Below are 25769 nucleotides of genomic sequence, written 5' to 3' on the forward strand. Positions count from 1 at the left end.
GTTGGGGGAGACCAGGGAGGATGTGGGACCCGGGGTAACAGGGGACCTGGGAAAATGGAGTGGTGTGGCTGCCCCGGGCCATTCACTGGCCTTCTGGGGGTTTCAGGACATAGCACACTCCTGGGGGGTAGAGAGTGAGGAGGATGGTGTGGCACAGAGAACTTGTGCTCAAGGTGGTGACCACTGAGGCCCTGGTGGGGTCCCGCCTGTCAGGCCAGGTCTCGGGTGGGTCAGGAGGGCTGGGACCAGGAGAGAGACCTGGGAGGCACCCCGACAGGCGTGCCGCCCCCAAGTGGCCCACCCCTGGGGCCAGCTGGGGACAAAGGCTGTGAGGAGGGGAGTGCCTGAGCACACATGGGGGGCGGGTTCTCAGTGTCCAGCTGGGTGGGGGTGGTCACTCAGGACCTGGGACACCCAGATCTTCAAATGAGGGAGTCTTCAGACTTTCACCTGGGGCTCCCAGTGCAGGGTTAGCGTTTGGGATCGGGCTCACAGATGCAGGGCCGTGGGAGGACCCAAGTCTCCCCTTCAGTGGGCTTGACTGCATGTGGTGGGGGCGGGGGGGGTGGCAGGGGACACGGTCATGGTCATATTAGCAGACCCTGAGCCCTCCAGCTGTGAGAAGCTGAGGCATCTCCAGCACTGGGGTTTGTGAGGGCGGCTGTGGGGTGCAGTGTTTTCTAGACAACAGATAGCAGGTCTTTGGCCACCTGCAGATGTGTTTGGGGGTACCCATTGAGGGGACAGGTAGGTGAATGACCTTCCCTGTTCCTGCAGGCTGAGCACCATGAATCTCTGCTTCTACCTCTGGTTGTGGCTGGGGGCTGCCCTGGGCATGGGGCAGTGCCAAGGTAAGGACGGGCCCATGCTTCTAGGGACCTAGGTGCCCCCATCACCCGGGGCCTCACCCAGGCAGCCTGGCCAGGTGCAGCCCCACCGTAGGGACAAAAATGGCCTAAATCTAGTGTCAAAGGCAAAGGTGCCCCTTTTGGCTTCTCCCTCCCCCAGGAAGTGCGGCTGGTGGTCCACACACTTTGGCTCAGCCCTGCCGCAGCAGCTCATGCCCACTGTCAGTGTGGGACCACCTTGCTGATGGTCGCAGGGTGGCCTGTCTGCTCCTTTGGCTCTGAGGGGACTCCACACAGGGCCTGGGTTGGGGTGACTGCTGGATGGTTGGGGGCCGAGGCCCTGGTCAGTACGCAGCCTCAGCTTGCCATCCAGGCGAGTAGCCCTGATGCTTCAAAAGTACCTGAGCTCCGTAGGAGGCCACAGCTCTGCTCTGCTCAGTCCAGGACACGGACACGGTGGGTCTGGCTGTCTGTGGGGTTCCCTGAGCCTCCAGGCTCTGTTAGAGGCTGTGGCCCTGGACCCCAAGGGGAAACTGAGTCAAGTGGAGAGCAAGCAAGAGCCGAGTGTGGTCAAGGAGGAGTGTGGACAGGGAGGGCGTGGTGTGCCCTTAGTCAAAGCCTGAGGCACGGCTGGAGGGGCGTTTCCTGCCGTCTGGCCACCGTCCGTCCATCCGTCTGTCCACTGCCTCACTGCCTCACCAAGGCTCCGAGAACCCAAGCATCAGACAGGGGCATGGGAAGGCCTTCCTGAACAGATGGCCCTTCATAAACAGGAGCAGCCCTGCTCACAGCTGGCTTTCATAGCCGCCCTCAGCCCCCAAGACATTCCTGCCTTTCAGCCCACGGATCCTGGAGCACCGGGCCACTGAGTGGGCTGAATCCCTCCATTGTGTGACCCAGGGGCCCCTGGGTGCAGCCAGAAGAAGCCCTCTCTGTCCCTGTTTCTCAAAAATAGTTGCTCCCCCCAGCCTCCGGAAGGTTCCCAAGAGCCACAGGGCTCTGAGCCTCTTTCCAGGAGAGACCCCAGGGTGAGCCATGCCCAGGGCTTGGGCTGCTCCCTCTTCTACGCCCCTGGGGCAACCACACCACCCGCCCTGGATCGGCACTCCCTCCTGTGGGGTGGGATTTCCTCACCCCAGAGCGAGGCCACAGGTGAGCACACACAGAGTGCTCACTCGTGTACATAGATGCATCTGCCGCCAACAAGCACAGACGCACATGCTTCTTTCCTTTGGGGGTGTGTCACCCTGCGATAACCTCAGAACTGGGGCTGGGGGGGGAGGGGTCTGCAGCTGCACAGCTGACTTTGTGCCTCTGGCCTTGGGGCAGGTTTCCGGGGACGGCAGCTGCAAGGTTGGCCCAGTGCCCAGCACTCCCACCGAAGCCACCAGGGCGGCCCTGTCACCCTTGGGCCCCTCAGAGGGCTAGGCTTCAGTTCCTAGGGCAGGACTAGTCTTCTGAAGACCCCTCCCCCCAGTAATGCTAAGTCCTTTCAGGCAGGGCTGGGTCCCCTGGGGCCCCCACAGCTGGTTGCGGGGAGGAGCCCGGCTTGGCACTAGGCAGTGGCCCTGATGTCCCCTCCCATCTCCGCAGTGAGAGGCCTGAGGTTGGCTGTGCTGCCTGAGGACAGGCTGCAGATGAAGTGGAGGGCGGTGGCCGTGGCTACCTGGTGCAGGTGAAGCCCATGGCAGGTAAGGGATACCCTGCTCTCTGCCTGGCTGCCCCCTGGTCCCCTGCTCTCTCCCAGGAGTGAGGATACCGATGACCAACACGGTGGTTCCCTGCTCAGCTCAGGCAATCACATCCCAGTGTCCCCAAGCCCACTGCTGCTGCATGGTGCCCATGGGACGTGGTCTGTTCACTTCCCTGTCCTCTCTCACTGCCCACCTCCACTGACTTGAGCCCTGGAGAGTGCCCCACCACGCAGCTAGTGTAAAAGCTGCCCCAAGGACTGGGCTGACTTCATGGGTTTTCCTCTTCTTCCAGGTCATGGCCTTGCAATTCTTCACTGCCTTGTTAGTTCTCGGCATTCAAGCATATTCTTAAAAAAACATTTTGTCCAGCTTTTCTCACTGCTCTCAGCAGGAGGGTTGTCTAATTTACCTAACCTGCCTGTCCCGGAAGCAGAAACCTGGCTGCTGTCATTAAATGTCATCTGTTTGGGTGAACCGGCAGGGTGCCCTGCAGAGCTGCCTGTTTTGGGGGGTTATAAAACTCAAAGCAAAGACAGCAGGAGAAAGCCTCAGTGAGTGCTTGTTGAATTAATGCATCAAAGCTCCTGGCACGTGTATTTATTTACTGTTCTATCTTTTAACAAATACTTAGCTTTTAAAAAAAAAAAATGAGCCTGTAAGAGCACATGGGACATGCAGGATTAGGCTCTGTCTTTGTGTTGAGGCTCTGAATGCATGAGGGCCAGCATGTAGCAGATGAGGTGGAGATGCAGGGGTGGTGGGGGGGGTCAGGGAGATGGTAGGAAATAATGTCCTGGTGGACCTGGAAGAAGTGACATGCCTCGAGGGGGAAATGTGCACGGGGTTGATGCTGATCCCAGGAACCCAGAGTCCCAGGGCCAGTCCATTTGGGGGTGTCTGAGGAGGGATGTGGTATGAGGCAGCATGCAGGAAAGTGCATGTGTGTGTAAGAGTGTGTGCAAATATGTGTGTGATCATGCGTGTATGTGTGTGACAGTGTGCGTGAGTGACGGTGTGAATGTGTGTAAGAGTGTGTATATGAATGTGTGTGTGTGTGTGAGAGAGAATTCCGCAATCTATTTACTTGTTGATCACACACCTGTACAACGGCTTCAGGATGTAGAGGGCTTGGGTTCAAATCCAAATTCTACCAATAATAGCTGTGTGGTTTAGTCCTCGGCGCCTCAGTTTCCCCATCTGTAAAATGAGGATCACCAGGCTGTGATGTTTATGCAGGTTGATACACGTGAAGCGCTTAGGGTGGGGCCAGGTGCACAGCAAATGCTCAGGAACGTCAGTGATCAGCAGTATAGACAACAGAAACACCTGTTGGTGACTCTGCCTCCATGTTTGCACAGTTGAGTGTTCCCTGGGAGCAGGTGGTCCTCCTGGCCCATGCTGCCTCTCTGGCATGGAGCTGGGTATGGAGCTGGGCGCAGGGCTGCAGGGACTGTAGGCTGCGGATGGACTTGGTCTGCTTTCTTCTCCTGGATCAGGGCAAGGTCTTCTTGCTCTCATGTTGTTCTAGTGTCTGAAAGCCAGAGAGTCACCGGGTGCCTCCTGAGTCCGACTGCAGTCTCTTGGCTTTATTTCAAGGCCATTTCCTCTTACTCTTTCCTTTGTGAAAGCAACAAACCATGCCCTTTGGAATCGTCTGTTCATTTTTGACATGGTTGTGTCACAGGGCCCCCTGCTGTCCAGGGCAGGTGGAGGCCTGGTTCTTCCTTCCAGACCTGGGCTCCTCCCCTCCTCTGTCCCCACCTGCCCACTGTGGTGGAGTCCCCCTGTCACTGGGCACCTCAAGGGTTTATGGATTCTCATGTGCGACAAATTCTTCTGGGGGGTTTTGCAAAGGACATACCAGTTTACTGCCACAGAATTCTCTCTCAACTCATTACCCAGAGTGCAGCCCCCCACTAGGCCCGCTGGACAGGAGCAAAGACCTACCCTTTCTCTCCCTGGGTACTGTGGGGATGAGCTGGGGGGAGGACCATAGGGACTTCACCCCCCAGACCCATGTTCACCCACTAGCTCTCCCATCCCCCCAAGGGGACTCAGAGCAGGAAGTGATGCTGACCACCAAGACCCCCAAGGCTACAGTGGGGGGCCTGAGCCCCTCCAAGGAGTACACGGTGCAGATATTTGCACTCTCCAGCTCTGGGCATGTCCTGCTGGCTCGGAGGGAGTTTGTGAGTAAGTCTGGCACCCTCCAGACCTGATCCCAGCCCTGGAGCCCCCACAACTCTGGGGTGGGGGCCAGGGTCTGGGGGTGAGTCCCAGCCTGCCATGCAGTGGCCTTCCCTGCCCACCTCCCAGGGGCTGGGTGAGCCAGGCTGAGGGTGAGCCTTTACAGGGAGGGACCTGTTGCAGGCCACCCCCATGCCCCACATCCCTGAGAGCCCCTCACCTCTCCCCCTAGTCAAGGATTTGAAGAGCTACTCTGTAAGCAGGAACAGCCAGAGGCCATGGGGGGCAGCCCTGGAACCCACCCCATCCCTGGTGGGAAGCCCAGACCTGGAGCCGACGTTGGAACCCCGAGTTGCCTGGGCCCCAAGCCACGACCTTCCCATCCTTGGTGGGTCCAAGTCGGGGCAGGGAGGGAGTACAGCTGCTCAGGTCTTCTCAGCACATGGCCAGAAGTTCTTCCTCACATCTGACCTCTCTCTGTAGTTCTACTTAACTTGTCCATCACCCCCTGGAGTCACTCCTAGCAAGGCCACAGGGGTGGAGGAGCAGATCATCCCGGGTGGATACCCCGCCTGAGTTGGGGAAGTGAGAGCTGACAAGCAGTGCCTGCCTCCAGGAGTGCCCCTGGAGGAGCAGCCCACACAGGTGGAGGGGACTGCCCCTGCACAGCTGGCCCTGAACCCCAAGAAACAGCACCACTTTATGGTCTCCGCTGCAGACAGAAGGAAGTCAGGTAAGAGGCCGGGGATGTCCTGCCAGTGTGAGGGGCCAGGTGGGGGCACACAGCCTGGAGCTTTCTGTCTGCCATGGGCAGAGGCCTGGGTCCCAATCCCCTCCTACCAGTTCCTTGTTGGGTGGCCTTGGACAGCTTGCCCATGACTCAGTTTCCCACCTGGAAAAGAGAGCTATGACGGCCATCTCATCGTGTCTGTGAGGGTCAGATTGGGGCTCTGTGTGGCCTTGGCCCCACCCAGCACCACAGGGGCCCTGTTCTGCACGCTCCCTGCAATGGCCCCACTGAGCCCCCCTCCCCACAGGGGCCCCATTCCACTGCACACCCGCTGTGCCCATGGACATGGTCTTCCTGGTGGACGGGTCCTGGAGCACTGGCCACAGGAACTTCCAGCTCATCACGGACTTCCTGGCCAGTGTCGTGTCGCCCTTTGAGATTGACCCCAACAAAGTCCAAGTAGGTGGGTACTGCCCCGCCCTGCCCAGGCCCCCAGGTGGGTGTCCATTCCCTCTGTGAGCCCAGCAGGTCTGTGTGCGAGCTATCGGGAGGAAGTGGCTTCTCATGCCCTCAGCAGCCAGAGCCCAGGTATTGGCTGGCCACTACCTGAGGGAGGCAGAGCTGGCCCTTGGCCCCAGCCCACCCACTGCCCCACACTGGCTGGGTGGCAAGGGGACTCCTGGCTTTGAGCCAGGACTTTCTGGAAAATTGTCCGGGGTGGGGCCAAGGACTCCACAGGCAGGTGTGCATCCTGCTCCTGCCGGCAGCCATGCAGCCTGCCTCAGGCCATGCCAGTAATCCTTCTCCTTCCAGGCCTGACTCAGTACAGTGGGGACCCCCAGACGGAGTGGGACCTGAACTCCTTCAGCACCAAGGAGGAGGTGTTTAGCGCCATAGGGCGCCTCCACTACAAGGGAGGCAACACGTTCATAGGTACACTGGGGTCTCCCCTACCCTGCTCCACTCTCCCTGATCCTGACCACGGGATGCCACCCAGCCCCCCATCCTGACCACCGTGGGCCTTCCAGCTCCGCCTTCCCAGATCCTGACCACGGGGTGCCTGCCGGCAGTCTGAGGTCATGATCACCCCTTATTGACCTTTGGCAAAATGCAGATTCTCAGTTGATAGAAGCTGGCTGAGTCCGCACCCCCAGCCCACTGGAGCACCCCTTCTGGGTGGGTCCACTCTGGGAGTGGGCATGGCCCTCTCTGGAAGCAGCTCCACTGGGGATCTCCAGCAGGCTGGCCTCCCATCGCTGAGCGCCCCTCTCCTCCCGTCCCATCATTGAGGGCTGGACTGGGGCATTCGAGGACTTCTTGCTCCTGTGATGCCTGCTGGGCAGGGCCAGGGCATGGGGTGCCCTGCAACGGGAGGAGGGGGCGTCCCTGCTCTCGGTACCTGGGCCTGGAGGGGAGCCAGGACAGATGCGGTGGACAGAGGGCTCAGGTGCCCACCCTTGTGACTCCGTCCTGCACCCCGAAGGCCTTGCCCTGACCCACGTGCTGGAGCAGAACCTGAGGCCTGCCGCCGGGCTCCGAGTGGAGGCGGTGAAGGTGGTGGTTCTGGTGACAGATGGCAAGTCCCAGGATGATGCCTGCACTGCTGCCCGTGTCCTCAAGAGCCTGAGTACTGATGTCTTTACCGTTGGTGAGCTCCACGCAAGTGCTGCCGCGCGAACGTGGGAGTTCTCACGTGGGCCGGGAGACATTGAGGAGCTTAGGGGTCTTGGGTACATGACTTAGAGTGGACCCCGACCACCGTGGTGCCTCCAGCAAGGGGCTTGGTTTGTAGAAGGGTCAGTGATCACAGAGGGCATCCCAGGGCAGCCTCCTCCTCTCCGTATCCCTCCCTCCCTCCCAGGGGTGAAGAACGCTGATGAGGCTGAGCTGAGGCTCCTGGCATCGCAGCCTCTGGACATCACTGTCCACAACGTGCTGGACTTCCCCCAGCTCGGCACACTGTCCAGTCTGCTTAGCCGCCTTATCTGCCATCATGTCCAGGGCAGGGGCCCACGGCAAAGAGACCCAGGTGAGGCTGCAGCTTCTGGCCCCACCAGCTGATTCTCACAGCTTGGAGGGGTCTCCAGCCCCCACCTGGGGGACACCTGTCAGCAGAGAGGCCATGGGGCTGCCAGGAATGGAGTGGCTCTCCTGTCCCTCTTGGAAGTGGCCACCAGGGGGAGCAGGAGAGCACCTAAAGCCAGTTGCCCACTGGCTGCTGACCACCACTCCCCCTCCCCCACCCCAGTCTCACCGGCAGCGGCAGCTCCAGCCCTGGATTCACTCCCCGCTCCCACTGGCCTGGTCCTGACCCCGGTGACCTGCTCCAGCATCCGCCTGTCCTGGACTCCAGTCCCACAGCCGCCCCTCAAGTACCTGATTGTGTGGCGCCCTTCCAGGGGCAGTGCCCCCAGGGAGGTAAGTAAGGGTCCTCTGCCCCCTCTATTCTGGGACAGACCCCTTCCCAGTCTCCACCTGTGCCAAGTCAGGGCAGGTGGGACTCGAGTGTGTGAAGAGGAGTCGGACGGGGGCTCCGAGGCTGAGAGACCCACTCGTCTCAATTGCTGGATGACTGACAGATGGGGGATGGGTGACACTGCTGAACGACTGTCGAGGCCTGGCTTCTGCGCCCCGTGCCCCTCCACACTTGTTTGAGCAAATCGAGGACTCCGACTCCCAAGCTCACACCCCAGTTCCCTGAGTTTTCCTGTCCCTCACCAAGGGCCCAGGCCCCCTGCAGCCCTCCTGCCCTGCGCCCAGGCTCCTGGTGCCCCTCCTGTTCCAGGTGGTGGTGGAGACACCCACCTCATCTGCGGAGCTCCGAAACCTCACCTCCAGCACAGAGTACCTGATGTCCGTGCTCCCTGTCTACGCAGGCGGGGTTGGCGAGGGCCTCCAGGGCCTGGCAACCACATGTAGGTGGGGCAGGTGTCCCTGTTTCCCCCCAGAGCTGTGCCCCTTGGTGAGAGGGACTGAGAGCGGTGGCGGGCAGCGGCCCCTCGGGGCTGTTCCTGGCAGTCACTTGAACGACGGTGCTGCGTCCCTCCTGACCGTTGCCCACCCACCACCCTAGTGCCTCTGTCTCCGCCCCACACGCTGGCCCTGGCCACAGTGACACCCCAGACCATCCACCTCACCTGGCAGAACGTGCCTGGTGCCACCCAGTACCTGGTTCAGTGTTTGCTCACCCCTCCCAAGGGCGAGGAGGAGGGGAGAGAGGTACAGCAGGGCAGAAGTGGGTGGCCGGACGGTGGTGGAGCAGGCGGGAAGTCACTTGTGCTCCTGGCCCTCCAGGTGAGGGTGGGGCGGCCCGAGGTGCTGCTGGAAGGCCTGGAGCCGGGCTGAAACTACGCCATCTCAGTGCAGAGCCTGCGGGGGTCCGAGGTCAGCGAGGCCCGGGGTGTCCAGGCCAGGACCCATGAGTGCCCTGGGCTGCCCAACCCTGAAGATGCCCACTCTGGGACCCCAGGCCGGGACGCCAGCGTCTGAGCTGTGGTCTGCTCTGCAGCAGCCCTGGCCCCTCCGAGACACCTGGACTTTGAGAATGTGACCCACAACTCGGCCCGCGTACTCTGGGAGGGCCCCCAGACGCCTGCACGCCTCTGCCGGGCCACCTACATCTCCAGCAAGGGTGACCACTTGGGACAGGTGAGGAAGGCTCTGCCTGCGCCTGGGGTGTATTTTGGAGCCTACAGGGGCCAGCGTCCATAGGGGGACTCAGCACCCATGGGGGGATGAAGTATTTATGGGGGTACTCAGTGCTTATGTGAAGACCTGGCATCCACGGGGGAACCCACTTCCCATGTGGGGACCAAGCACTCATGGGGAGACCCAGGATCTACAAGGAGCCCAGTACCCACGGGGGGACCCAGTGACACAGGAGGATAAAACACTCATGGGAAGACCCAGCACGTATGCGAGAACCTGCATCTACAGGGAACCCAGTGCCTGTGGGGGGCCTGGGACCCAGCAGCCCCCCTCCAGTGTGCCTTCGCCCCAGTACCCCCTCGGGACTTGGCTTAGGTGCCAGGGGGCAGGGCAGCATGGACAGACAACCCTTGGCCAGCTGGTCTGGTGGGGTTGGGGGAGACAACCAGCAGCAGACACACATGCAGGACAGACAAGAGGAACGCGCGGACTGAAGGGGTGGAGAGGCCGCACTGGGTTGATGTTGGGTGGGTCGGTCCCACCGCATGCACATCTGGGCTCTGTGCCGTCCCGCCCCCGCCGGCCCGTGGTCTCCAGTTGGTGGGGGTTGGGGAGGCCAGGGCAGTCTGTTCTGGTCTGGATGCCACCGTGGCAGCGGCCCTGGGCCTGGGTCTCTTCCCGGGGGGCTGCCCCTCGAAGTGGGAAAGTCTCTGAGGCGCCTGCCAGAGCCCCGCCGCGCCCCGCCCGCCTCCAGGTGGAGATTCCCGGGAACGCCTCCTCGGCTACCCTGGGCCCACTCTCCTCCTCCACCACCTACACTGTCCGCGTCACCTGCGTCTACCCCGGGGGCGGCTCCTCCGCACTGACCGGCCGCGTGACCACGCGTGAGTGGGGGAGGGCGGGGGCGGGCCTGCGGGCGGGCCTGTGGGCGGGGGGGCGTGCCCTCCTGCCCCGCAGGGCGGTGCCTCTGTCTGCGCACAGGTGTGTCAGGCGCTGGCCTGTGCTGGTAGGGACAGGTACCTGGACGGGTGAAAGGAGCGGGGAGCGCGGGCAGCAGGGTGCCTGAGCGGGGCGGGGGCTCTGCCGGTTCCGGGGCGGCGGCACCTCCAGGAGGTGGATTGGAGCCAAGCCCACGGCGGCTCCTGGGAAAAGGCGAGCAAAGAGGCGCGGTAGCCACTGTGGGGAGTGGGGAGCTATGGGGGCTGGGGAGCTGGGATGGCCTCTCTGTCCCCTAAGAGGCAGCCTGTCCAGGTGTGTGTGTCAGTGAGCCTCAGCGTGGGCCCATGCCAGGGAACCCTCTTTAGTGGAAGCCTGAGAACGTTTCTACTGGGTCACCTGGGGCAAGCGGCCCCCTGAACCTTCAGTGGGGCACAGGGCCGACTCCCAGCGTCATCAGTCGCTGCTTCCAAGCCCTGCCTGGCCCTCCCACCAGCCTCCCAGGGTCTCTGGGTCACTACACAGCCACCCAGATGTTCCAGTAACCCATTCTGGCTCTGAATCAAATCACTAATTCCCTACTTGTCCTGAGGCCCTCCCCCCTTTCCTCCCTCCTTCCTGCCCAGGCCCTCTGTGCTTTGGGGTTGGGTTGCCCCCACTCACCCCGTGGCTCCGTGCCCGGTCATGGGCCACAGAGAGAGCTGGGTCTGGACGCAGAACTTCCTGCCAGTGCCTCAGTTTCCCCACAGATAAAATACGGTTACTGATAGCGTGGATGGAAACTCTGGTGGCATAGTGGTTAAGTGCTATGGCTGCTAACCAAAAGGTCAGCAGTTCGAATTCTCCAGGTGCTCTCTGGAAACTCTATGGGGCAGTTCTACTCTATCTTATAGGGTCGCTATGAGTTGGAATCGACTCCATGGCAATGGGTTTGGGGATAGCTTGGAGGTCACAGGACTGCTGAGGGGGAGGTGTGGGGACTCGGGGGTGGTGACAATGTAGTGACAGCTTTGTGTTCTAATAGCCAAGGATAAAACTATCTGTGATTAATACCTGGATGGTTTAATTACACATTTGGGTCACTCAATTAACATAATTAATTGGATGGTCATTTGAAGTGTTGGGGCTCGGCACCTGGCCCATAGGGACCCTTGGTGTTGGGCCTGTTACTGAGGTGAGTGGTGCCCACCTTCCAGCACCTTATTGTGAAGAGACCACTTGAACCTGGCCTCTGGCCCAAAGACCAACACATGGGAAGACCCCAGCCCCCAGCCATCCCCAGACCCCTCCAGACCCCCGCCAGACCCCCAAATAGCTCTGACCCCACCATGACCCAAGCCCCTAACTAGGACCCCAGTCATTATCAGCCCCAGCCCCGGTGTCCCTTTCTTGTCTTCCAGAGAAAGTCCCCAGCCCGAGCCAGCTGACGGTTATGGAGATGCCTGGGGATGAAGTCCAGCTGGAGTGGGCGGCCGCAGCAGCATCTGATGTGCTGGTCTACCAAATCAAATGGACACCCCTGAGTGATGGGAAGGCCCATGAGGTGAGGGGCGGGCAGAGGCTGGGGCCTATCCACAGCTGGACCCCATCTTTCAGAGAAGCCTCCCCTTCCACGCCCAGCTCCCCAGAGCGGGGCAGGGGCTGACAGGAGGAGACCCTCCTAACTGAGAGCCCCTCACAGACCCCTGTGTGAACCACCAGTCCTGAGTTTCAGGGATGCCTGTGAGCGGGGGAACTGAACGTGAGTCTTCCCCACTGAGGGGGCAGCCCCCTGACACTGGAGACTGGTCCCTCCTCTCCTCAGATCTCTGTGCCTGGGAACCTCTGCTCAGCTGTCCTGCCAGGCCTGGGAAGGAATGCTGAATATGACATTACCATCCTGGCCTACTACCATGATGGTGCCCAAAGCGACCCCGTGTCCCTCTGCTATACCCCCTGTAAGTGACCCCCCAGCCGGTGTGGGCAGGAGCAGCCTGGAGGGACCAGACTCACCTAGCTCCAGGGCCCAAGACCCTGAACTCCATGACTGCTGACTCATGGGTCTCCTGTGTCCCCAGTCCCCCACCCTCTGGCCTGACCCCTTGGTCTTCAATACCTCCCCAAGCCTACAAAGGCAGGTGTTCTGGGGAGGGGTGGCTCAAGCCCAAATCACCTGGTGGTAGAGAGTCCCAGGAGCTGACTCTGAGCTGTGGGCCCTTGGTGCAGAGGCATTCCAGGCGTGGGGTGGGGAGGCAGCAAAGGGGCTGGGGTGGAGGCCTGGGGGGGTGGGGGCTGGGCTCCAGTGGCCATGGGGTAGGTTGTGGCCCTGTGGGCTTCTTGCCACAGGTGCACCTTCGTCTGTGTGGGGAGCTTCTGCCACTCGTGATCTCTGCGCAGTGAGTCAGAGTCCCCCCTCCAACCTGGCCCTGGCCTCGGAGACACCCAACACCCTGAAGGTCAGCTGGACGCCCCCACATGGCCACGTCCTCCACTACAGGCTCACCTATGCACTAGCCTCCAGCTCAGGACCTGAGACATCGGTGGGCCTCCAGGGTCTGGGGGCTCTTACGGAGATGTTGCAATGCAGGACTAGGAGGGAGCTGAGGTGCCAAGGGGCAGCCTATGTGACTCGTGCCCTCGTGTGGTCAGATCTCCGTTCCAGGACCCAGGAGCCACGTGACACTCCCTGACCTCCTGGCAGCCACCAAGTACAGGGTCCTGGTGTCGGCTGTCTATGGGGCAGGGGAGAGCATGGCTGTGTCAGCCACCGGCCAGACAGGTGAGTGTGCCAGGACTGTCCAGGCCTTCGCCAGGCTCAGGGCCTTCCTCTTGTGCCTCAGTGATGCGGAGCCTGCAGGGGGGAAGTTGAGTCACAAAGGTTGCAAGTCTGGCCAGGTTCCTGGAGTTGGGAGGGTCTGAGCCCGGTCAGTGTGGTCACTCTGTAGCCAGCAGCTGGAAGCCAGGGAAGTGGGCACCAGGTCATGTCTAAACACCATAGCATCCCTCTGGTGTCCCTGACATTTTGGCCTGACTGCCGCCCCAGGCAGGGCCGCACTGCCCCAGGGACAGCAGCCACAGTCAGCACCCTTCCTGGGCTCGAGAATGGCTTCCTTGTGGCTTACTGTGTGGCTTTGCCATCTGGTGGGGTGCAGCCCCAGGCTGCTGTGTGTTCTAAGCAGACAGTGGGAGCTCCTGAAGCCACAGGATGCCACCCCTGCCCAGTGCCTTCCCAAAGGTGTGAGGACTGGGGCCGGGGGTGGCCTTCGGGTGAGCAGGGGGGTGAGAGACCATCCAGGGACCCAAGGCAGGGGCCAGACATCACCCATGAGGCACAGTCCCTCCCCAGCACTCCCTAGAGGTAGCACTGGGCCTGGCTGCCCCTGATCCTGGACCTCTGCCCTCAGCAGCCTGCCCCACGCTTAGCCCCGACAGCTCCCTTCCAGGTAGATCCCCTCAGGGCTCCCCCAGGACCTCCCCTCAGGCCCAGACCACTCCTTGGGGCTCAGGCAGGGGGTGGCAGGGGTACAGGGGGGAGGCCAAGGAATGAGTGACCTGCCACCCCCACCCACAATGTGGGGATGGGGCTAGAGGACATTGGAAGAAGGATAGATGCCTTGGCAGGGTGGTTTTATCCCTGAGTCACAGTTGAGGAAACTGAGGCAGACAAGCGTCTCTCTCACCATGGCTACTAGCCTGGATGTGGCAGAGGCAAAGCCGAGGTCCTGGCGCCTGCGGGCTCCCCCGCAAGGCCTCACACAGCTCTCTGCTGATCATCGGGGTGCCCAGCCTGGGGCCACCAGCCTCCCCGCACAAGGGACAGATGCGGCAAGGGACACGTCCAGAGGAGGGATGGAGCGGAGGGGCTGGATGTGCCAGTGGGGTTGATGGAGCAGATATGAAGGAGGCTCCACTGAGGACAGCATTACTCTGCCCCCCGCCACCCCCGCCTGCTGGCAGTGCTGATAAGTGCCAAGTATAAATGATATTTCACATTCGCTTTGTGCCATTGGGGGCCCTGGCGGTTCAGTGGTTAGGAGCTCAGCTGCTAACAAAAAGGTCGGCAGTTCAAATCTACCAGCCACTCCTTGGAAATTCTATGGGCAGTTTTCCTCTGTCCTATAGGGTCACTGGAAACCCTGGTGGTGTAGTGGTTAAGTGCTATGGCTGCTAACCAAGAGGTCAGCAGTTCGAATCCTCCAGGCGCTCCTTGGAAAGTCTCTCGGGCAGTTCTACTCTGTCCTGTAGGGTCACTGAGTCAGAATCGATTCCACGGCAGTGGGTTTGGTTTTTGTGTGTGTGTGTGCCATTAACACCAGGGAGGGAGCTGGGAGGGTGGGTGGTGGCTGCTACTGGGTACAGGGCTTGGGTGGCTGGGGTAGTTGGGGACAGAAGAGGGTTCTGGAGGCTGCAGGGGACGGGGAGGGGGGCTGGGGATGCTGCAGGGCAGGGCAAAGGGGAGCTCCTTAGCAGCTTTGGAGAGAAAAATTAACCCCACGAGAAGACCTGCCCACTTGGGAGCTGGAGACAGAGGGGCAGTGGGGGATGTTGCAGCAGCCCTGCATGTTGGGGTGTGGGGGGTCAGAGGGCAGGAGGGGGGTACTGGACCTCCTGAATCGGGCTGGGGATGAAGGGGGAGGAGGATGGAGGCAGAGGGGTGGCAGGGAGGGGCTCCAGGCACCTGGGAAGGGTGGGGCTGCTCAGGTCTCACTCCCACCTTCCAGCAGGGCCTGAAGGCAGGCCCCTCCCTAGCACTAAGATCCTGTGCCCCACCCTACCACCCGCTGCCCTCCCTCAGGCCCCTCCCTAGCACTAAGATCCTGTGCCCCACCCTGCCACCCGCTGTCCTCCCTCAGGCCCCTCCCACAGGCTTTTCCTCTGCTGCCTCTGTCTCTGTCACTCATGGTCTCTGAGCATCTGTTTTTCTGTCTCTGGTGCTCATTCTCTCTGTCCTCTCTCCCTCTCTGCTTCCCTCCCTCTCCCTCTCACTCTGACCCACTTACTTCCTCCCCCTCTGCTTGTCCCTCCAGGGTTTGACCTCATGGCTGCCTTCGCTTGGTGGAGAAGGAATACACCTCCCTCAGCGGGGTGGCAATGGAGCCCTCTGCATTTGGGGTGGCCAAGACATTCACACTCTTCAAGGACACCCAGCTGACACGCAGAGCCAGGTGGGGGGCAGGGCGTCAGAGAGGGAGCAGGCGGCTGCAGGGGAACCTCCTGGAGAGGCCGTTGTGGGTGCAGGCCCCTGGTCACCTGGTTCAACGCCTGTCTTCTGAATCAGCAAGTGCAGTTTTGCCTGGGATGTGGGGTCCAGAAATCTGCGTTTTATGAGTTAAAAAATCACACACGGGGAGAAAAGGAGGCAGCTCCTTGGTGTGTTTCTGCAACCATGTGCAGGGTCTTTCCCCAAAGCCAGAATTCTGCACAGGGGCCATCTCCTTTGAGGATTCTTGCCTCTTACTTGATGTTTTAAGGAGCCTCTGTGTGGTGCAAACAGTTAACATGCTCGGCTACTACTCCAAAGGTTGGAGGTTCAAGTCCACCCAGAGGTGCCTTGGAAGAAAGACCTGGCGACCTAGTCCTGAGAGCCTGGCCGTGGAGTGCCCGCTGGGGCACAGGTCACCGGGAGTCAGAGTCCACCTGATGGCAGTTAACGGGTGTTTGCTTTATTCGCTGTTTTAATTTGATGGAGTAAATCTGCAAATATCCCAGGACTGTAAGAAACAGCTGCTCAGTGACTAACCACGACAAAAGTTTGCAATGACCCCTGAGACCCACTGACCACCACTCTGTGTTTAATCATGAAACTGAATCACAACATACACAGCGTCAGTTTTTCTTAGTTTAAATGTATTAAACTGTAAAGGCAGTTCATACTCAAATAGAAATTTGAAAATGCAGAAAGTGTATGCAGCGCCTTCCCAAACAACTGCACAGCACCACTGAGACTTAAGGACACTTCACCTCACCTGCTTCCTGCCTGCCGCACTGGAAGCAGCTCAGCTGTGACCATCCCCTGCACACCTGTGCCTCATCCTGCTGTTTAGAGTGGCTTCTCCCCTCCTATCCTCTTGAGCATCTCCAACAGGCATCGTCAGGGCTCTATGGTGTGGCCATCTATCACGAGTGCGGTCCCCAGCACAGGTGTAGGCACCCAGCACAGTGTGATCCCAGCACAGGTGTAGGCACCTAGCACAGTGTGATCCCAGCACAGGTGTAGGCACCCAGCACAGTGTGATCCCAGCACAGGTGTGGTCCCCAGCACAAGTATAGGCACCGAACACAGTGTGACCCCGGCACAGGTGTGGTAACTCTCCATGGTATGGTCATCAGGCACCATGCTGTCTGCTGTAAAGGGGTCCCTTCCCGTGATGGGGTCAGGAGTGTTCCCTGAGTAGGTGACGTCTGAGCCTTTCTGAAGGATAAGAATGGGGGCACTCAGACCGCACAAGCAGTGTATGCACAGGCCCTGGGGTCAGTTTGCGTAAAGAATTACAGGACGTGGCTGGGCAGGTCTTGGGGGCTCATGGATTTGACCCAAGAGCAAATGAAGGCCAAAGTGGGCTCCAGGCCACTGGGAGCAGCCTTATTCTCCGTTCCCCCGCCCCTCCACAAGCCTGGATCCTGCTGCCTGCCCAGTCAGCACTCTGGATAGCTTGGGCCAGGGGAAATTCCAAGGGGAGACTTGCCCATAGGCTTGTGGCCTCCTGCTGGGTCCCCAGGAGCAGACCTGGGGCCCCTCCTACTGAGGCACCCTGACCTGTGAAGAATGAGAGTCTTGGTTATTCTCATCCAGGACCATAGTGGACACTGCATGGGGGTGACCTGGGCAGCACTGTCCAGTCGACCTTGAGGAGTGGGCAGGGCGGTGTGTTGGCCAGGTGCTCCCAAGCATCTCTCGCTGGGTCCCTGACCTGCCTCACCTTCCTGACGGGTAAACTGAGACTGAGAGGGCACAGTGGCCGAGGCCCCACCCCAAGTCCTGGCATTGGGCTCTGGGGAGCCAGTGACCACACTCAGTCCTCCACTGGGGCAGGCGTGGCCCGCTCACACCCTGGATGGTGTCCCCCCCTGCAGTGACATCCACCTGGCCGCCCTCCCACCTGAGCACACCATCATCTTCCTCCTGCGCCTGCTCCCTGAGACGCCACGCGAGGCCTTTGTGCTGGGGCAGATCACGACCGAGGACTTTCAGCCTGCCCTTGGTGTCCTGCTGGATGGTGACTGGGTGCCCCCGAGCTGTGGGGAGGGCTGGGCAGGTGTTCTGGGTCACCTAGACACCTCGCTGGCACGTGGGGCTCTGAAGCCACCTCCCACATCACGTGGGGGCTCTGAAGTTTGGGGGCCCTCTGGCGTGAGTCTTCAGGGCAGCTTCCTCTGGCTCTCATTGACCCAGGATTCCAGGAAGACCTCAGGCCCACTCCTGGGCAGCCCTGTGAGACTGGGGGCAGAGGGGCCGGGGCAGAGACATGCAAGGGGCAGGTCCCAGCTCAGGCCTCTGCCCCTGAGCCCCTTGGTGAGCTTCGAGGTCCTGGGTGTCCACCCCTGCTGGCTGCCCACAGGAGCCCGGGTGATATCTTCTCATCTCTCACCCCCTGCCTGGCCCCCAGCACCACCGAGCCCCATCGTAGGGTGCCTGCCCCTGGGTGCACTCCAGGTTCCCACACCCTCAGAGCCCTGCCCTTCCTCGCCTTCCAGGCAGACTCCAGTAGTCCTCACATGCCCTCTCCCACTCCTGACCCCCCTGTAGCTGGCTGGAAGTCACTGACCTACTTCAACCACCACCCCAGCGCTGCCCTGCAGGGGGTCACCTTCCATCTGCAGGATGTGAAAAAGATATTCTTCGGGAGTTTCCACAAGGTCCTGGAAAAGCTGGGGCATGTGTTCCCACTTCAGGCCCACCTAACCCCAAGCTCTGGGCTGGGACCCCCAGCCCTCACATGCTGGGCTCTGTGGGATGTGCCCTGCCCCCCAACTACAGGCTGTGGCTCCCCATGCTTCCTCCTCCAGAAGGAGCAGAGCCCCCCAGTGAAGATCCTGCCCCATCCCCTCCTGGCCCATCCCCCCGCCTTGGACCTCCTGTCTTAACTTTGGTCCAGGGGTGCTCTGCTCTTCCTTCTGGGCCCCATGACACCCTGCGAGGTACCTGGGCTGTATCATTGGTCCATTTTATGGAAGGGGACACAGACTGATGAGGTGGGGTTTTCCCAGGACCACAAGACTCAGTGGTATCAGGACCCTGGCCCCAAGCCTGCTGGGGATGGGTGATGACTGCCCTCCATTCTGCCCTGGCCCTGTGGGCATGGAGAGGTGTTGCCCTTGAGCTGGGGGGCTACACTAGTCCCTGCCCTGACTTGCAGGGCATCTTGGGGGTTCTCTGCAGGTGCACGTGGCTATGGGCCGCTCCAAGGTCCAGCTCTACGTGGACTGCCAGAAGGTTGCTGAGAAGCCCTTCGGGGAGTTGGATAGCCTGCCCACCACTGGCTTCGTCATGCTGGGGAGGCTGGCTAAGGCCAGGGGTCCCCGCAGCAGCTCAGCCACTGTGAGCCTGGGCCGGGGGCCACAGGGGATGGAGGGAGCTGTCTGAGTCTGTGTGTCTGGCTGACCACCTCCCCTCCCTGTAGTTCCAGCTCCAGACCCTCCAGATTGTCTGCAATGGCTCCTGGGCGGAGGAGGACAGGTGCTGCAACCTGCCTGCCTTGGTGCGTGCCCACCAAGGGGCCATGGGGTTGGGGGCAGACCACCACAGTCCTGCCAGACATGTGGGCTGCTTCCTGGAGGGTGGGGGTCTTGTAGCTGCTGCACCAGTGGCAGCTTTGTGCCCTGGGCCACCGTCCCTCTCTCAGGGCCCAGCCAGGGGGTGACAGGCAGGAAAAGGCTCACCAGCCAGGCAGTGAGGCCTCCCAACCCCTCTAGGGATGCAGCCAGCCTCTGCAGACAGAGGACATTGCTGGGGTCTCCCTGACACACCCCGCCCCGTCCTCAGTGCGGGGCTCGGTGGTGCTGGGGGCCAGGCAGGGGGTGAGAGATGAGAAGATATCACCCAGGCTCCTGCAGGCAGCCAGGGAGGGTGGGCACCCAGGACCCTGAAGCTCACCAAGGGGCTCAGGGGCAGAGGCCTGAGCTGGGACCTGCCCCTTGCATGCCTCTGCCCTGGCCCCTCTGCCCCCAGTCTCACAGAGCTGCCCAGGGGTGGGCCTGAGGTCTTCCTGGAATCCTGGGTCAATGAGAGCCGGAGAGAGGGTCCGTTTCCCAAATGGGTCTCCTTCCTTTCAGGGGGATGCCGAGACCTGCCCCACCTCGCCTTCTGTGTGCACCTGCTCCTCAGAGACTCCTGGGCCTTCTGGCCCCCAAGGGCCTCCAGTGAGTCCACAAGTCCCCCCCGGGGGCTGGGAGCTCTGGTCAGTGTGTCGCTGCCTTTAGCAGACAAAGGTGGGCCCCCCACGTGCCTCCCTTAGCTGGCCCACCTGCAGCCCATCAGGCTGATCTGGAGGTAGGCACATCTCCTGAGCTCCTCTTGGCCCTCCCACCCCCTCACCCCCACCTCCGGCCCCACAAAGCTGGGGTCTGGACAGGCTCTTCTCTTCCCATTTGACTGTGCCATCCTCTGTGGGGACACTGCCCCCCCCAGCCCTGGCCACCCCCTTTGTGGATGGAATGCCCCCCCCAGCCCTGGCCACCCCTTCATGGATGCAGTGAGGACCCTTTCTGGTGTGGAATCTGGTGTGTCCCATTTTCTCCATTTGAATGGTGGTCAGGAGTGCAGTGGTCTCTAGGTGACCTGTGCTCGTGGTGGCCAGTGGGTGTGACGTTGCCTGGCAGAGCTCTCTGGGGGCTCTGGGTTGTACTCTGCTCCCGTGGGTGGGCAGGTGCTGCAGGGGTGGGGGCAGACCTCTGGGGCAGCTCTCCAAGGTTCTGAAACCCTGAGGGGGCAGGACCCTAGAGGAAGTTCTGGCCCAAGCCATCTCTGCACGCCCCAGGCCCAGGCCCCCCCCCCAAGTTCCACAGGAAAGTCTCCCCCAGGCTCCCGAGACTCGCCCAGCAGAGGCATCTGTGATCAACAGGCTGGGTGGGATTCGACCCCAGACCTGCCAGGACCCAAAACCTGAGCTCTTAGTCGCCTGCAGAGAGGGAGGGATAAAAAAAAGTCCTTGCCCCTGGGAACCTCTTCCTCTCTCTACCCAGTGCTATGCACAGGGGCCACAGCAGGGTGGGGTGGGGGGCAGGAGCAGCTCAGCCTGGGGGCATCAGCGGGGGGGTGCTGGGGGCATCCCAAGTGGGTGAGTGGGCAGCCTGCTGTGCCTTCACAGGGACTCCCTGGGAAGAGCAGCACCCCTGGAGAGCAGGGCTTCCCAGGGCCCAGGGTAAGTGCTGGGGTCTTGGGCAGCCTTGGGTGGGGGGCATGGATCTTACTTCTAGGTGAGGACCCCTTGTCGGCACTCAGAATGCAAGGAGCAGGGACTGTCTCGCCGCCCTCACCCCACTCGGGGGGATAATCTTGACAATGGGGTGCTCTTGCCAGGGCCTGGCCCTGTGCCTGGCAGTCAGTGGACACCCCCCACCCTCTGGGCCGTGGTGTGGTGTCCATTCCACAGGCCAGAAACTGAGGCTTGGAGAGGCAGGGCTGCTGTGCAGGTGGTGGCCCAGGCCCCTCAGGCAGGTCTGTGCGTGGGGTGTATGGGGGCTCTGGTTCTGCACCCTGAGAGGGACACAGAGTCAGCACCCCAGTGATGACAGCAGGTCATCTGCCACAGGGCTGCCCGCTCCCTCCCAGCCCCAGGTGTCTCTGGCCAGCCATGTCTTAAAGTGTGCTTAATTGAAGGAAAAACACACAAACAAAAAACAACCACAGACAGACACCAGGTGTGTGTAACACAAAGTGCAGCCACACAGCAGGCATAGTGATGCCCCAGTCCCCAACACCCTCTGTCCTGAGCTGTGTGTTCCTATGCCCCTTCTAGAGAGTTCCGTGCACCTCCAAGGGGGCCATGTATGTTCTCTGGCTTATGCTCCCTCTACACAAAGGCAACTCCCGCAGCCTCCCCTCACTATACCTTCCCTCCACACCTGCTGTAGGGGTGGCCGAGTGGCGTGGAGAGAGAGGGCCGGGGGTCCTACTGTGAGAACACAGAGACATGGACCAGCCTCTATCAGTGACGTTGCCCCTCTCAGCACCCCCACCTTTGTCTCCAGGGAGAGCCTGGGCCACCTGGGCAGATGGGACCCGAGGGTCCTGGAGGCCAGCAAGGGTCACCGGGGACGCAGGGCTGCACGATCTAGGGGCTGTGGTAGGTGTTACGGCCCCTCCTCCAGGCCCTCTAGCCCCTTCTCCCCTCCTCCTTGTGGCCGAGTCCAACCTTACCCCTCCCCTGCAGGGTCCACCGGGGATCAAAAGAGAGAAGGGGGACCACGGACTCCCGGGCTCACAGGTAGATGGTCCAAACTTGGCCGGGGGTGGGAGGCAGCATCTCCCCTCAGGACATGTGCTCTTGGGGGCTGGCCCTCTCCTCAGGTATGACCTTGGCCCGGGCCTGGCTGGCCACCTGTGTTCTGTTAAGGGCCTCCCCGGCCACCATGGTGCCCCCGGGAGAGTCAGCCTCCAGGGACCAAAGGTACCAGCTCTGGGTGCCGATGGTTCTGTGAGGCTGCAGAGAAGCTGCTGGGAGAGCCTCTTGGGGACCCAGGCATGGCGAGGGTGTGGGGAGGGGCCTCCCTGGAAGGGAGGGTGGCTGCGCATGCTGTTGAGTCACTTCTGGTCCACCTCAGGGCCTAACCTGTGCTCAGGGTGGTGTGCAGGCCAGGGACCCCTACCTTGCCCATGTGGGTCTCTGGATGCTGCTGGGGAGCCTGTTCAAGGTATGCGTGGCTCAAACCTTCCTTTACCCTCAGGGAATGAGAGGACTGGAGGGGACTGATGGCCCACCCGGACCCCCTGGCCCCAGGGTAGGACTGCCCCAGCTTCTCCACCCACTGTGCCCTGGAGGGTCACTGGGACTAGCCAGGGGCTGGTCTAAGGGAAGGACCAGAACTCCGGCTCCCACCGTCCAGGTCGAGGCCCAGGCACCCCAGCTCACTGCTGGCTGATTGCGGCTGCATGTCCTGGGCGGGATTCTTCTGCCGGGCTCTGGGTTCCTTGCGCCTGGAACGCCCTGCTTGCCCCATGAAGGGGAGTGGCACAGAAATGCCATGTCTGGGCCCCCCAATCACAAATGCATCCTGATTCCAGATGGCAAAAGGGTGTCTGAGGCCCTGGGTGGATCTGGGGGGCAGCTGGTCACGCAGGCTGTGGAGTCAGCCTGGCTCTCCTTCTCCCTCTCCTTGGGACTTTCTTTCTCTTGGCCTGAGGGGCACTGGGCGCAGAAGAGGGACATCAGACGGCAGCCCTGAGGCTGTCTCTGCCGCTGGAGGCTGGGATGGGACCACTGCCTCTGCTTACCTCAAGAGCACCTTCATTCCCGAACCTGGGGTCTGGGGGGTCTGTGCATGTGTGCAGGAAACCAGGGAGCTTCTGGGGATGGACAGGCAGCTGAATCCAGTGGACACTCCCCTGGGGAGGGAGGGATGGGCATGGCTGAGGAGCTGGCAGGGGTCAGAGGCCACAGGCTGGGAAGGGAGTCCTGGGGTGAGCTAAGGGGTGTGGGCTCTGGGTAGGTGGGAACACTGGGACATCCAGGGGCCGAGCTTAGGGGCTGACCTGATGGGGCTGAAACCTTGACTCTGCTTCTTTGCAGGGGCTCCAGGGCGTGGCGGGTACCCGGGGGGCTGGTGGGGAGCGAGGACCCCCAGGGGCTGTGGGACCTACAGTAAGCTGTTTACCCACTGTGCAGACACACCGCTTCCTGTGGGGTCCGAGCACAGATCGTGGCCCCTGGGAGCCTGGAACTTGGTGTTTGGGGCACCCTGAAAGCAGAGCCCAGCCTCTTACCCGAAGCTGGAGCTCAGGCAGGGCCATCCTCCTGGCGTCCAGTGCCTTAGTCCCGCCCTCCTCCTGTTGCTGTGCCCACCAAGAATGCTGGAAAAAGGTTGGGGGCTTCAGCTCCAGGGCCCTAGGTGCCCCCTGCCTGGAGTGGGGACCAGCTAACTGGGGACCAGGCCCTCGCCACCTGTGCTTACCTGTCCTTCCCTTGACTTTTCTTCCCCCTCCCCCATCAGGGGCTGCCAGGGCCGAAAGGGGAACGAGGGGAGAAGGTAAGCCTGCGAGTCTGGGTCTCCATGTCAGGACAGGGGAGACGCATCCCACCCAACAGATCCCCACGTGGGTCCTCTCACATGTGTGTTCCCTCATACATGTGTCCCCTCATACGTGGGGACCCTCACACATGCATCCCCTCATGCACATGACCCCTCGTGTGGTGTCCCTTCACACGTGTGTCTCCTCACATGCACATCCTCTCACACGGTGTTACCTCACACACATTCCCTCATGCGTGTCCTCTCACAAGCATGTCTCCCTACACACTGGGCCCCTCACATGCATGTCCCCTCACGTACACATCCCTTCATGTGGTATCCCCTCGCACACATGTTCTTCCATATGTGTGTCCCTCTCCACACACATATTGCCTTACACGCATGTTCCCTCATCTGGTGTTCCCTCACAGGAAGCCCCCTCACGTGCAGGCCCCCTCACACGTTGATCCCCTCACACGCGGATCCCTTCACATGCGTGTCCCATGTGTGTATATCCCCCAGTGCGCACATCCCCTCACATGCAGGTCCCCCACAGGGCGAGCTGCAGTCACTAGCCACCATCTACCAGCTTGTGAGCCAGGCCTGTGAGTCGGCCATTCAGAGTGAGTGCCAAGCCTGCACCCACCCGTCCTCTGTCACCCCAGCCTCCACTGTCTCCCTGCCGTGAGGGGCCTCACTACCCCACTGACTGCTTCTTCCCTCAGCTCACATGCTCAAGTTCAACTCTTTCCTCCATGAGAGCACCAGGCCCCCAATGCCCGTCTTGGAGGGGAAGATGAGGCCAGGTGGGCCTGGACCCCCTGGTGTACACAGCAAGGCCGGGCCCGGAAAGCAAGCCCGTGGCAGTGGCCCCAAGGATGGAGGTACGTAAGGCCCTCCCTCGGGGAGACTGGGGTGTATGTGCTTACTCCGCGAGGCTCACAGAGGTGCCTGTCCTCTGTGGGCACTGCGTGGGTGAGACAGGGCTTCCTGAGCCCACACCAAGGGGGCATCATGGCAGGGAGTGGGTGCTGCTGGGCACCTCAGGCCCCAGTGCCCTTCCCCAATATCCTGGCAGGCATGAGCAGCCCCCCAGGACCCCCAGGCCGTGGCTCCTCCCCATTCCAGACCCCTGCTCCAGCCCCCATTCTGCTTCCCAGCTGCCTACCCCTCCACCCTCCTCGGCCCTCCATGTGACTGATGCTGGCGGTCACAGGTCAGGGCTGAGATGGATGGAGAGGCTGATTAGGGGCGATGGAGCTCAAGATAGCCTGCGGCCAGGTGGCGGGTGGGCAGACACTTCTCTTTTTTGTCAGGCGGCCCTGGTCCCACCATCTGCCCTGCAGACATCTCAGGGAACTGGGGGCTGCTGAGGAGCCCCTGCTGGGGAGCTCATAGTGGCCCAGCCTCACCCCACAGCTGAACCACAGTCCTCAGGACTCTCACTGCACGGAACAAACTCCCTGTTTTGCAATCCCTTGTCTAGAGGAGGCTGGCAGGGTGTTGATATGCACCCCCGCCACTAGCCACCCCCTCAGTCAACATTGGCTGTGGAGCAGTGACAGGTGCCTGTTTGGGGCTCAGGGACCAAAGCACCCCATCCCCCCTCGCTCTCCTCCCAAGGAGGGACTGAGGTGCTGGGCAGCCACCTTCCCCTCCGGCCAGAACGGCCCAAGTCAGGAACGTCACTGCAGCTCCCCAAGTGCTGCCCCCTTCCCTCAGGTGATCCTGGAGCCCTCAGCCCCACAGGCAGCCCATCTCCTGGACCCTGGGGGAAAACAGGTGGGCTCCCTCCCTGAGTTCCTGGGAGGTCAGTGGGGGAGGAGCTGGGCTGGGGGCATGTTGGAGGGGATAGGCGCCTCAGCAGCGAGCACCTGGGTGTCTGATGGGTGGTGTCAAGGGTGGGGAAGTGGGTGCAGCCAGACTGTAGCCCAGTGGGGTGACAAGTGGGAGCAGGAGGGGCCCTGGAGGTGTGTGACCAATGAGGGGCTGCTTGGGGGGGGCCGACTGTGGTGAGCTGGGTTTAGGGCTGACCTGAGGAAGCCGTGTCCAGGGCGCCCAGACCAACCTAAGAGCCATTCACGCAGTTCTGCTCTGCCCAACCCTGGGGCATGGACTGCTGGAGATGCAGGCACCAGGGGTCTCAGGGGGGTACTGGGTGTGGCTGGGCTGCCTGCAGCCCCTATCTGACTGATTGCTTTTCTCTCCCCAGGGCGGCCCCTGTGTTGCCCCACCTAACTGCATCGGCCCTGGCCGCCTGCCCCTCATTGGTGGGGTCCTTGGACACCGAATGGCTGTGTCTGGGGACCTGGAAGGAGCGGGTGGGGTGGGGCCTGCAGGTGGAAGGAGGGGGTGGGGGGGCAGGTGGACCAGCAGAGCCCCTTCCCCTGTGCTAACCTGGTGCAGATAAACTTTCATGTGACTCTGATGCTTCAAATCAGCTGGTCATTTCAGGCCAGAAGGGTGTCCGACCCTGTCACTACAAATTTTCCTCTGACTCACCAGTTCCCTCCAGGAAAGGGCCTCAGGGAGGGCCACCCCTCAGCTTCTTCTTGTGGCCTCAGGACTCTGTACTCCCTC

At 61.4% G+C, this 25769-nt stretch overlaps 1 protein-coding gene across 1 annotated transcript; it reads left to right on the top strand.

The window, feature by feature from the left end:
• The first annotated feature begins 464 nt into the window (after positions 1–464).
• COL20A1 (collagen type XX alpha 1 chain) lies at positions 465–25442 on the top strand. Its single transcript, XM_064276343.1, is given in 35 exon segments — positions 465–2492; positions 2495–2539; positions 4592–4735; positions 4962–5105; positions 5752–5922; positions 6273–6392; positions 6943–7107; positions 7321–7488; positions 7720–7877; positions 8245–8374; positions 8533–8877; positions 8968–9107; positions 9862–9991; positions 11444–11586; positions 11848–11980; positions 12393–12562; positions 12672–12801; positions 13430–13465; positions 15050–15070; positions 15073–15187; positions 17097–17239; positions 17770–17879; positions 18403–18561; positions 18644–18721; positions 19296–19382; positions 20330–20383; positions 21395–21448; positions 21578–21631; positions 21909–21962; positions 22751–22822; positions 23172–23207; positions 23746–23812; positions 23915–24073; positions 24912–24971; positions 25402–25442. Coding segments are annotated over 35 exon segments (3894 nt in total). The 5' UTR covers positions 465–2419; the 3' UTR covers positions 25428–25442.
• The last annotated feature ends 327 nt before the right edge of the window (positions 25443–25769 follow it).

The sequence above is a fragment of the Loxodonta africana genome, chromosome 24, assembly GCF_030014295.1.
Source record: "Loxodonta africana isolate mLoxAfr1 chromosome 24, mLoxAfr1.hap2, whole genome shotgun sequence".
Taxonomy (NCBI): Eukaryota; Metazoa; Chordata; class Mammalia; order Proboscidea; family Elephantidae; genus Loxodonta; species Loxodonta africana.